The sequence below is a fragment of the Eurytemora carolleeae genome, unplaced genomic scaffold (genome assembly GCF_000591075.1).
Source record: "Eurytemora carolleeae unplaced genomic scaffold, Eaff_2.0 scaffold12, whole genome shotgun sequence".
Classification (NCBI taxonomy): domain Eukaryota; kingdom Metazoa; phylum Arthropoda; class Copepoda; order Calanoida; family Temoridae; genus Eurytemora; species Eurytemora carolleeae.
The window spans coordinates 40,390-52,611 of NW_019396142.1; the positions used below are offsets into that span (position 1 = coordinate 40,390).

At 31.0% G+C, this 12,222-nt stretch overlaps 1 protein-coding gene across 1 annotated transcript; it reads left to right on the forward strand.

Moving 5' to 3' along the window:
• The first annotated feature begins 340 nt into the window (after positions 1-340).
• Positions 341-8,875, forward strand: LOC111696240 (uncharacterized). The gene is made up of 12 exons (XM_023465793.1): positions 341-406; positions 1,073-1,146; positions 1,375-1,425; positions 1,890-1,938; positions 3,253-3,355; positions 3,995-4,069; positions 4,581-4,644; positions 4,888-4,970; positions 5,571-5,692; positions 6,169-6,425; positions 6,848-7,622; positions 8,036-8,875. The coding sequence occupies exons 1-12, from the start codon at positions 352-354 to the stop codon at positions 8,422-8,424; spliced, it is 2,097 nt and encodes a 698-aa protein (XP_023321561.1). The 5' UTR covers positions 341-351; the 3' UTR covers positions 8,425-8,875.
• The last annotated feature ends 3,347 nt before the right edge of the window (positions 8,876-12,222 follow it).

Consider the following 12,222-nt stretch of genomic DNA (forward strand, 5'->3'; position numbering starts at 1 on the left):
AAATGGAAATGAAATAAAAAATAATAATCTAATGGAAATTTCTTTAATTTAAACCTGCTCGGATTAGTAATGAATAAGATTTAATCTTCTTAAATAAAGAAATTTAAATCTGGGAGGGAGGGAGAGGGGGGATGGATTGCAAGTAAGTAAGTGTTATTAACAATTTAACCATAATATAAACAAACGTTTTTTACTAATATTTTGAAGAAAAAAATATTAATTTTTGTAGTGTTTTAAAAAAATATGTTTCACATGGAAAAGGCTTTTCCAAGCGTTTTAGAATTTGGGCTAAAATGTTAATACTTGTTTTCAAAGTTAGCATTTTTTTTTAATTATCTGTCCAAAGAGAAAATGGCGACAATTCAATCGATTCCATCAATAGATCAATTTCTGCAAACTTTCTCAGGTAAATTTTAATTACAGTTTTCTGATCGGTGGCATATCATTTTAAGAACATACCTAGCTTCTGGGGAAAAAATATTTTTAAGAATATATACAACCCTGGTTTCGATGTTGACGTCATTAAATGGGAACTATTTTATCAACATTAATGGATAGGGAGACTTAATTAAACTATTAAATTGAACCATTTCTTCCAATCTTAAACACGAAACTTAACGAAAAATGCGTATTTCAACAGCTTTACCCATTCACTGAATCTGGTCACAGTTTCTTTAAAGCAACATGTGTTATGCCACAAACTCAATTTTTTTATCTTTCATAATTAGAACCTAATGGTGTAAATCTTCAATATTTGACTAATTGATTTCATAGTTTGAAGTATTAAACTTTTACGACATCGGGTTTGGTAAATACATTTTTTGGTTTTAAACTTGCTGACCCGAAAAAAAATACCTTAAATATTAGACATATTTTGTACTTTTACAAACTAAATTACACTAATATTTAATTTCACTAGATGGAGATGATTTATAGTATGTACTGTCCCGTCTGCTATGTTATTGTATGTGTACCGTAAAACTTGTACTTGAAATGAAATAAATTATTCCTTGAACATCACGGACACAATTAAAAACAGGTTTAATGTTTACTAATAAGCTTTATATCTTAGGTGTTCTGCAAACTGATGAGGATAAGTATGGTATTCTTGTTGGTATTGAGAATCTACTCTACTCTACTCTACAGGTAAAATTAAATATTCATTATGCAATAGCTGAAGTATTCAGTATTTTCTTACAGATGACACCAAGAATTTCTTTTTTACTATCTATAGTTTCAGCCAAATGTATTTTTTTACGAACATTTTTTTATAGGAATGTCATTCATTATAGGGACTTGAAGATTCAAGTTTGAAGCGAGAAATAAGTTCATTTATAGATTTTTGGTATTACTACAATCTGTAATGTTTTCTAGGTTCTGGATTGTTATGCAGAAGACCTAGTTATGGTAAACCTGGACTGTAAGGTAAGAATCCAGGGAGTAAGGAATAGAAGGCCGAGATATAACTGACGCGATTCGCCCTACCATATGATTGTACATGCTTTGCAGGGTACTCCATTTTTATAAGAATATATTCAGATAAGGTTATTGTATACGCAGTAAATGTACATCAGACAAATATTTCTTATTCAAATGGAGTACCGTCTGCAAAGCATGTACAATCATATGGTAGGGCGAACCGCGTCAGTTATATCTCCCTTCTATTCCTTGCTCCTTGTTAGAATCATAGAAAGCTAAATTTATGAAAGATGTGATTTTTGAAGGGTTGTCGAAGTAACCTATAAAATGATCCTCTATTCAAAGGTTTTTCTGATGCTTCGCATCAGTATCCTGTAAACTTTTGTAGAAGAAAGATATCTTCTCAATTTGTCTATAGTTCATATAGTGAAGTTCAGTTTATGTAGATGTTTGAATTTCATAATTTTCAGGACGAGCAACTGAGCGTGTATATCGTTATAGGGCAAGATTATACTTCAGGTTGTATTTAGTAAAGACAATGCGTACAAATTTTGGCAAATATACTGATTACTCGCCTTTAACTGTTATTTTTCTATATCTTTGCAACAAGATGGTGTAAAGTTTAAATAATTTCCAACTTTCACAGTAGACCTAGTTTTAAATTGGAGGTTGCAAAGATATAAGGATAAAGTAGAGGATAAAAGTAGGAGAGAGAAAGTTTAACAGTTTAAAACCACATTTCAATAAAACCAGTATTGAAAACCAATTCGAAAGAAAATATTTTATTTTAGATCTTTTCTTAGCTGTAGAGTACAAGTTATCATAAAATAATCATGTTTTCAGTATACCCCGTAACTTTAGAAACGCTTATTCTGACGCATATAGATTTATAGTTCATATTTTATCCAATTCAGAAATATTGTTTACTATCGTAGGATTAGTATTTTACTGATTTGTTTTCGAGAAGGATTAAATAAATGTAAGGACAGTATAGATCAAAGGAAAGGGGGAACGGAACCCCACAGCTAGCTGGATTATAAACTAATTAAAAATAATGACACACCAGTGTTTTCATATTCTATGCATTGTTTTCAGATCTTTTTATTGTAAATATTTAAATTGATATTTACAGCTGAAAAGCTTTTTTATCATTTGTCTGACAAACACAATTTTTTTGAAATTTAAATTTGTTATTTTGCATGGGTTAAAACTCCAATAAAAGCATTAGAGATTTTGTTTTAATCCACCTGGAAAAAATACAGTTAAATAAAAATGAACAATTAAAATGAAACTGATAAATTAAAAACAAAGTAGATGTGTATTAAATTAAAATTTAATTAGTAATAATTTCACAAAACCGTAAATGTTTAAAAACCATTTTTTGTATTTCAAGTAACCTTTTATTTAAAGACAATTCCGTATTTACAATAGTACCAATTCACACTTTTTTCTGATTATTAATAAATGGAAGATATCACCGTTTTTCTAGAATGAAAAGTTTGGAATTTCTTCATATTGCATTAAGCAGCTTTGCAAAGGAACAATTTTTGAAAGAAAAAAATCAACCTTCAATACGAATTAATTGATATCTTTTGCTTTCTTGATCAAATCAAAGATATTAAAGGTGTTTTTGTAAATCAGACATCCCATGGTATAAGGTAAGTAACTTTCAACTCAATTGTCCCTTTATTAGATAAAAATAGATAGATATTTTTAACTAAATATTTAAATAATATGATTTAAAAGTAGTGCACAATTCTTACAGTTTAAAGTTCAGCCAGGACCTCTCTAATATTCTTTAATATTCTTGTTTTTTGTTTCCTTGAAAATTAGGAAAATCTGGAAGACGAGTGGATAGGGTTGAGTATATGACGACTTTAAGAACCTTGGTCACACTGTGTGATATTGATATCGAGATGAATTCTTCATATTACAGGTTAATTAGTTTAAAGGGTGTGTACGGAGGAAGGGGGGGGGGAAGGTTCTCCACTTCAGTCACCTAAAAGGATCCATCCCACCCTTTCTTAACCCTAGAAACCCCTTATTCCTCTCCCAATCTCTCAAAAATGAAAAAATCAAAGTTGCACCATTTTTTCCCCCTTTCTAGCCTTCTTTTTGTCCCCCCCTCTCCCCCCTTATAATGAATCCTGTATAGAATATGCATCTCTGATATGTTATAGATTATTTTTTAAATGTTGACGGTTCCTTTTTATAACTTTTGAATTTGTATTTTTTTAATTAATCATTTTTTTTTGATTTATTGCTGCTTTCATAGATAACTTAAAAAAAAGATATGGGATGATGAGATTCAAGATATAAATCAATAAGTCTTTTTATTAATCATCAACGAANTAGTCAACCGGCTGGTTTCTCAGTTTAGGAATGTCCGCGAGACCTTAAACACATTAATTTCACACATTAATTTCACAGCTATTCCGGTAAAAAACTAGCATTAATATCACAGCTATTCCGGTAAAAAACTAGCATTAATTTCACAGCTATTCCGGTAAAAAACTAGCATTTTTTCATAAAAGTTCAAGCTTCAACCATCTAAAAACAACTTTGATGTTTTTAGTCTAGAAAATCAACCTGAAGGCTCAATTCCAGGGTTTAGAAATAGATCATTGGACAAAGGAGTTATTCAAATCAGGTAAAATAAATAAAAACAGAAACTGCTTTACTCAAACTCTAATTTTCAATCCGAATTACTTTTAAACCTAGGATATTTCAAAAAGGTTTGCAACATTACATTTCAAAAAGTAAAAGAGATATAAAAGTAGAATTTTTTAATAATAATACGATATTGATGCAATCTAAAGCTTTATATCTAATAATACCGTCCTTAATTAGTCAGCTGTTTTTAAATTTACTAACTACCCTTTTTTATTGTTATTAATAATAATTAAGTCAGAAATTTCCTTTTATCGATAAAACGTTTGCAGATTAAATGGACCAACCGGCCCAAATGCACTTTTAAAAAATTAAAACTAAGTGGAACAATTCTAAGATACTGTTTATTTTCTATTCTATCATGTTTTTGTTTGTGTTTTTAAATTAAGGAAGATAATTGAAATAATAATTGAAATAATAACAGACCAAAGGTTCTAGAATGAAGGAACTCGTAGTGTTATTTTCATTAGTCAATTTGTAAAATATTTCAGGATTTCAGGGATGTTTGTAAAACGAGAACTAAAGATGAAACAGGAGGTATTCTCTAACAACCAGGTATTATTTCATAAAACCAAATATTCAAATATTTAAAAAGTGGGGCACGAAGCACCGTAGCGAATAGATAGTATCATATCTTTAAGTTTCGGGTGTTTCGTGCTCCTTTTTTGTAATAATTCTAATTTTAGACTTTTTAACCAGGAATCACACAGTATAAATGAATTCAATTAATATTTTACAGTCGGTTAAACATCATTAGTGAATTTTCAAAATATATTTTTTTAAAACGTTATTTTGTAGATTCCAGACGATATTCCTGGGACAAATATTTCAGAGTTGTCTTTGTCAAAACGCAAACAAACGTATACGGGAACAAATGAAAGGTAATTCATTAATTAATTTCACACCCTGTGCCTATTGATGAAAATGATACAGGGTGTACGACAAATGCATGACAATTGAGAAAATCACTAAAAACTCCGGTTAACTTGAAGAAACAGACTGGTATAGCATAGCTAGAGCCAATTGTACAGCATGAATGTTGTATACAGACTGTGTACGGTTGAACAGTACAGTACACCAAATTAATCATCTTCTTCTTGCGAAATTACTGTGTAATAACTATCAATCATAATACAAAACATAAGTTGGAGCATCAAAAAGGGTGCACAGTTTGTTTTCTTATTACATGGTCACCTTCTTGGTAATATAACAAATCACAAAAGATATTACTTTTAGGCGTTTTTAGGATTCAGTTAATTGAAATCAGAGCTTTTTGATTTTGAACGGAAGAAGGCAGACCAGTTTTTGAAATGACAGGACACATGAAACCAAACAGCAAACATTTCTATGACGAAGACAATATGCTTTTTTAACGAGTTTGTCGTTTTTAGGTGGTCATCCAATAGTAAAATGCATATGCATGACAAACTATTTTCAATTAATATATTTAGCTCTAGTCAAGTGAAGGTTTCTATATCAAGGTACATGTCCCTGTGCTGTATATTCCCCATGGTAAAATACTGTCTGGGGTCTGGCTCGGATATATCTACGGCAGAAATGAAAGCTCTAATGGAAAGAAGAAGGCGATGGGCAGTAAAAAGAGGTAATGCATTAAAAGTAATCTTTTAACTAAAATTATTTCTTTGCTCCTGATTTGTTACCATTTCAAAAATATCTAAATTATTGATAATCATATTTTTTTCCAGAAGCTTGAATTAATTAGAATTATACGACGTGCTAACGCTGAAAATGAGTCTTGACTATTGATTAAACATTTTTGATAAAAGCTGGATTATGTTTTCACGAATCTAGATTATGCAAGGTTCAACAACATTACGGTGGATTCCAGAAAACAGAGGAATTATTGCCGCTTTCTGACTTCTTTTTAATGGAAAATTACTTAAGATTCAGCACCCTATAACTGATGTTTTCCCCAAAAAATGTGCCTTAAAAATATTTTGAAAAAGGTCAAATTACTTTAAAAAAAATACATAAAATACAGAAATTAGTCCACTTGCTACAAAGGTGCATTAAGTTTAATATTGAAAACAGTCCCTTTGAAACTTTTGTTTTGTTTAGGAATGAGTATTGACTGCTCATACTTCGATAGTTCGGAATCTGAGGGGGAGTTTTCCCGTAAAAACTCTGAAGACTTTGAAAACGCTGAGAGGCTGCTTGAAGTCCATGAGGATCTACTTGAAGAAACTGGTAGTCTGTTTGAAAACTCTACAAGTATGATTGAGCATTGTGAGAGTACAATTGCTAGGGCTGGAAAGCTTGATGAAAACTTTGGTAAAATTGTCTATCAAAGCCTTGACACTCTTTTACCTTCTCAGGTATATATTATTTTTTAAACAATAAATATAAATATAAAATGGGATAAATTTTAAAATCCGATTTAAGAAAAGTTTCTGTGCCCTTTCCCTTTGTGTTATATTTAGGGATATTAAGTATTTAATATAAACAATCTTATTCTATTAAATATATGATAATTGATCTAATTCCCCCCCCCCCCATTCCATCCACCTTCCCCTTACATACCTTACACCTTCATTAGCTAACTACAGTACCCCGTCTTTTCCTGATCCCTCACCGCTCTCCCCCCCCCCTCCGGCCCCCATTGTAACACTGCCACAGCCATTTTCTTATACTAGCTTGGGAATACAGCTTTTCCTAGAAACTAAAATTTCTCTATAAAAGTCTACCCACTAATTTTAAGCTATAAACATTACTATTTTTTATCTACAGAATTATTTAGGTCACTTCCGTAGATCTTGAGAAGCATGTTTTATCTCGTAAATCCTCAGTAACTTGGAAAGATAACCAAGAAAATGCAACTGAGACGGAAGAAGTATTTGAAGCTAGGAGGAATGAAAATGATGATGAAAAAGAACCTGGTATCTTGAGTATACTGGACAAAGAAATAAAAGAATTGGAAATATTCACAAGCCAGGCTGAGACTTTCAGTAAACGTTTTCATGAAAACAAACGCTTGAATTTCTTCAAAGAAATGACAGCCCCGGAAACTTCTACCCCATCACCCGGCTCTTTCCAGACAGTTACTAGTACTGAAAGTCATCTGGATATGCCCTCAACTGGCAGCAGTAATCTTCAAGATTTTAAGATCCCCCTCCCTCCGCTGAAAAACAAGGCCTCTTCCATGGAAAAACTGGCGGAACATTTGGAAAACCAGGCGGAAGATGTTACCAAGGAAGGAACTGATCGAAAAAACTCCGTCAGCTCGGATACAGACTCTACAATGAAAGAAAAGAAATCATTCTTCCGGCGAGGGAGCAAAACATTGTCACTAAAACGGAATGCATCTCTCAAAAAGGATATTACTTTAAAAATGGACTTATCTCTAAGCAGGGATGAAAACGTTTCTGGAGATTTGAAGAAGAGAGAAGGGTTAGAGAAGAGTAAAGCTGAAGAGTTGAAGCCGGACGACGGGAAGAAAAGCAAATCTATTTTCCGTCGTGGGAGCAAGGAAAAATATTCCTTGTCCAGAGAAAATACTTCTGAGAACATGAAAGGCAAGGGCTTAATGTGTTGGACACCTATACTTAAACCTGTGCGTAAAATTAGTAAAAAATGCATCAAATCCTCAATGTTTCATATTTTAATGTAAACGGGTTGCAGACGCAACTTTAATTAACTCTCCTAATTTACAATAAGGAGGATATTGTCGTTTCTCTAATATAATTTAAATTGTTGTCTTCATAAATCCGCAAGTCAGTTTTTCAAAGAAACCACAATTTAGAATATTCTATATTCAGCAAGAAATTCATGATATTACATTTATGCAGGCCTTTACCAGATAAATAGTTAAATATTAGACTGAAAAGCCACTTTATAAATGAAGGGCCACTTAAAATTGCATTTACAGTCCCTTTTTAACCAGTTTTTTTTTGTTAAAGCACAAACATTTTATTTCCTGAAACTTTAGGGAAGAAAGATGAACAATCCCTGGGAAGTGTTGACACTGAATCCATGGCGTCTGCACAAATATCAGGCTCCGAGCCGTCCTCCCCGAAGGTTTCTTTGAAAAGAAGAAAATCCCTGTTTAAGAAATCTAAGAGTTCAGGAAAGGAGAAAAATGATGAAAATGATGACAACATGAAACCCAGGGGAGAAGTTACAAGAAGGAAATCAATCTTTAAAAAGGAGAAGGTTCAGTCCTCGGGTCTGCAAGAGGAACAGGAAAAGGAGAATGGAAAGGGGGAAGAAAATGAGAAGAAGAAAGGGGAGAAGGAAAAAAAGGATAAGAAAAAGGAAGGAAAGGAGAAGAAAGGAAAACAAAGTGTTGTAAGAGAGGTTGATATATCAAACAATTAAATTATACAAAACACTAAGACAGATTTAATTTTGATGAAACAAAAAGATCTGAGCCAAAATAGGAGGATGTAATTTTTAAAAAAGTGAAATGAAAGTGAAGTTTTCAGTTTAAGTCAATTTCCAGCTATTTCTTAGCACAGGGTGCAATGCTAAGTGATGATTACAAAATAGCTTATTTTTCTTTTTTATAAATGTCTGCATGTGTGAGTCATTCTAAAATTGTTAACCCACAAAGCTATGGAAAAGTAAAAGGACATTTAAGCAATCCTATGTGTAGAATTGGATATTTAATTTTTTTACAAAAGCAAAACGCTTTAAATCAACTTAGTAAGTGAACTAGAGAGTTCTGTATACTGCACTTTTATATGATTTTAGAACTTTTGAAAATCATAATTTGAGTCTGACGGTTGTCCTCCTATTCCATAGTTTTATGTGTTTCGCTGTAATGCTTATTTATTTCTTAATTAATTTTTTTTTCTCGCACTCCATTTTTTTTATGTATAAAACAAAGTGAAACATTAGATATAATTACTAACTAGCTAACAGGCGTTAAGATTAAAATTAACAGTAAAATTGACAATTGCTATCGTCTTCTTAAAATCATAATTTATATTTTAACATTTTTCTTCTTTCTCTGTCTTATGATTTAATGATATATATTTATTGTTTTAATAATTAGATTAATTTATGATATAAGTGTTTGATAAAAAGTTATAATTTGATGATAAGATAAAGATTTTATCGGCTGCATTGTTTTTATTGTATCAATTTTGTTCTTTTATAACTTCTTTTCTACATTTTTTTAAACACAAAAGTTTTATTCGGATTATGGGAAATACTACCATAAATAAAGTTTTTGTTTTCAATTTGTAGAGCAATGTTCATTTCATAGTCCAAACATTTTCAAAATGTACTTTGATCTTTTCGAGATTTCAAAATCTCCTGATCGAAAGGGAAATAATTTATTGAACTAATAAAAATGTTTAAAATGTTTTTCTTTCTTTTAGATTTCAGGAAGTCTTGTAACCTTTTTTTATAACAAAGGAATTGAGTCTTTGCCACAAATTCTTTTTTTTTAATCCCTATATCTACTTAACCCAATGTAGACCTTAGATATTTCAAACAATGATTTATGTTTAATCAATTAGTCTAAGTTTGAAATTTCAAAAGTTTACACAATCAGGTTTCAAAGATATAGGGACTAGAAACTTTGAGTTTGTGACAAAAATTTAATTCCTTAATGAGTAATTAAAAAACTAAGTTGTTTATCAGCTATATTGTTAAGTGAAGGGTACGGAAATAGCTCAAAATCAAACTCGAGGGCGAACACAGATTAAGGGGGGTGGCGAGCCCCCCCCCCCCCTGAGATTTTGTGGCAAAAAAATTTCCCAATTTGATAGAAAAATGTTCTTAATTTAATTAATCGTATGTGCCCCTTTTTCAAGTAATATGAAAAAATTATGATATTAAATACAAAACAAAGTAAATCAAAACATAGATAAGAAGATACGTACTTAAAATTAGGAACAAAAACAGGTAAGTAGAGCAATTTAGGATTTTAGGAACAAGATTAACAAAAAAATGTATGAACTAGAGATGTCACCGTTTTGATTTTTCTAGATTTTAGCTTTTATTACTATAGTGTTCATCAAAAGTATAAACGTTTGAAACGTTACATTGCACAGTATGACATTTTAAGACAAAGAGTTACGCTAGGTAATGAATTTTCTGCACTTGAATATATACTTATACAACGTTAAGCTTGAGTAAATGTTAGTGAAACAACACTAAACTCCGTTACGCTTTTGCATTTCCCGTTTTAAAAAACTTTCCCAACGGTGCGGTAAAGATTTAGTAATATAACCACAATTTTTAAATTTTTCAGAGACCTTACGTTACAATTTCACTTGGTTTGGAAACTAAAACGTGACGAAGGTTTTGCTTTAATAAAACATCATTGGAGCATAGTTCTGCATGTTGCAATGCATTTCAGTGCAAAGAATATTTTTTGTTAACGTTACGTTTTATCTTAACTTTTCCAATATAAACTCTTATAACTACGCTTAGGAATTTTACTAAGATGCAACTTTTCTTACTTTACGATTTATCGAAATGTTATTGTGATAACTTTTTTTGTTACACTATTTTAACTATTTTACAACGGGCAATCAAAACTGTTTATTTGTTTCTAAGAAAGATATGAAAAAATGTTCTATACGTTACGTTGTATTAAAATGTTCAGGCCTTGACGTTTCTTAAAGTACACTTTATTAAAAATAATATTGGTTCTAAATAAAAAAAAATCAAGATTTTTTTCCGTGATAATTGTATTCCTCCTTTCGTGTTTATATAAGAGTTGTTAATCCTTTTTTTTACTCACCCAGTATGTTGCTGTTGCATTGTTAACCTTTTTAGATAATGTGTAGAAGAATTCAGCAATATAAAGATGTTAATTGAACGGTTTTTATAATGTGAAATTTCAATTCAAGGGTGTGTCATAAAGGGACTAGACACGTAATTTCAATTGACCTTCCATTTATGGAGTGGCATGTCCGGCATACATTTACAAGATAGGAAACGCTGGTATTTTCAAATCATCATCAGATAAAGGTATACACGGTAGCATGGGGAATAGAGCATATGGCCCTCTTTAAATGGAGGATCACTTGAAATTTTCATCCTGTATTTGACAATAATTTGTGGCGAATTTTAGTTCTTTCTGTGCTTTTGTTATGTTACTTACAAAGAGAGTAAAAAAGCGGCATTAGCTTTAGTTTACGAACAATGAAAATGTTTTAAGGGTTCATGATCGGGGGTTAAAAAATATCAAAATAAAGTAAGACAAATGCTAAATTTGTTTAGCACAAACAACGCGAAATAAAATTTTCTATTCTGTTCTGAAGTTTCATGAAAATATATTGATGAACAAAGCATAAAACACATTTTCCAATTGATAAAATATTTTTGCAGTTAAGTAAGTATCTATATTTCTAAATTTTTTAACCTAAAACATAAACCTTGTCAACTGAAATAGTCAAATAAACATGAAACACAGCTATTGTCTTGTGTACATTTAATAAAATGATTTTTTGCTATTAGTAGATCATTTGCATTATAACAGAAAATTTATATGTTAAATTTCTTAAATGTCGTTTACCTTTTCCAGCGTTTTAATGGGTTTCATTAAACAATGCAAAAATCAAAAACCTTTAATGTCCAGAAAAGTTTATAGGATTTGAATTTTCACGTATAGCATGTTACAAAAAAATCGTTTACACTTTAGAAAGGAACTATAAGTTTTTGTCAAATATACTAATCCATATCTTTCCAACCTGATGGGTATTGCTTTTTCAATATTAAAGGTCTACGACATCGGGTTGCAAAGATATAGTAAATGAAAATTAGAGTTTGTGGCATAAACTCATTTCCTTTAAACTTGAAATGAAAATCCATTAGTCTTTGCTGGCATATTCATCAGTCATCTCTTACACTGATAGATTAGAGACGTTTTAAAATGTTTTGATTGCCAGAATTACTGTTTGAAATTAAAACTCAGCTGTCAGTTGTCATGCTTAGTAAAACTTTGGGTTATAGTTTTTATAATCGACTTTTACTCTTGATAATGTACACGAATTTGGATCAATAGTCAAGATTATGAACATAAAGCAAGTTAAGACCAAGAAATACTAGGAAAGCTATATGCATGTAAATTAGGAACAATATTGCAACTTTGATTAAGGAGTACAGGGTATTTTCTACGCAAGGGGGCTCTGTATCTCTTACAACAAACATCCCGCC

Excerpts from the sequence above, each read along its gene's own strand:
- LOC111696240 (XM_023465793.1), top strand. The coding sequence starts at position 352 with ATGGCGACAATTCAATCGATTCCATCAATAGATCAATTTCTGCAAACT. Across the intron at positions 1,147-1,374 it reads TACTCTACTCTACTCTACAG|GTTCTGGATTGTTATGCAGA; the intron begins GTAAAATTAAAT and ends AATGTTTTCTAG. Across the intron at positions 6,426-6,847 it reads ACACTCTTTTACCTTCTCAG|GTCACTTCCGTAGATCTTGA; the intron begins GTATATATTATT and ends AGAATTATTTAG.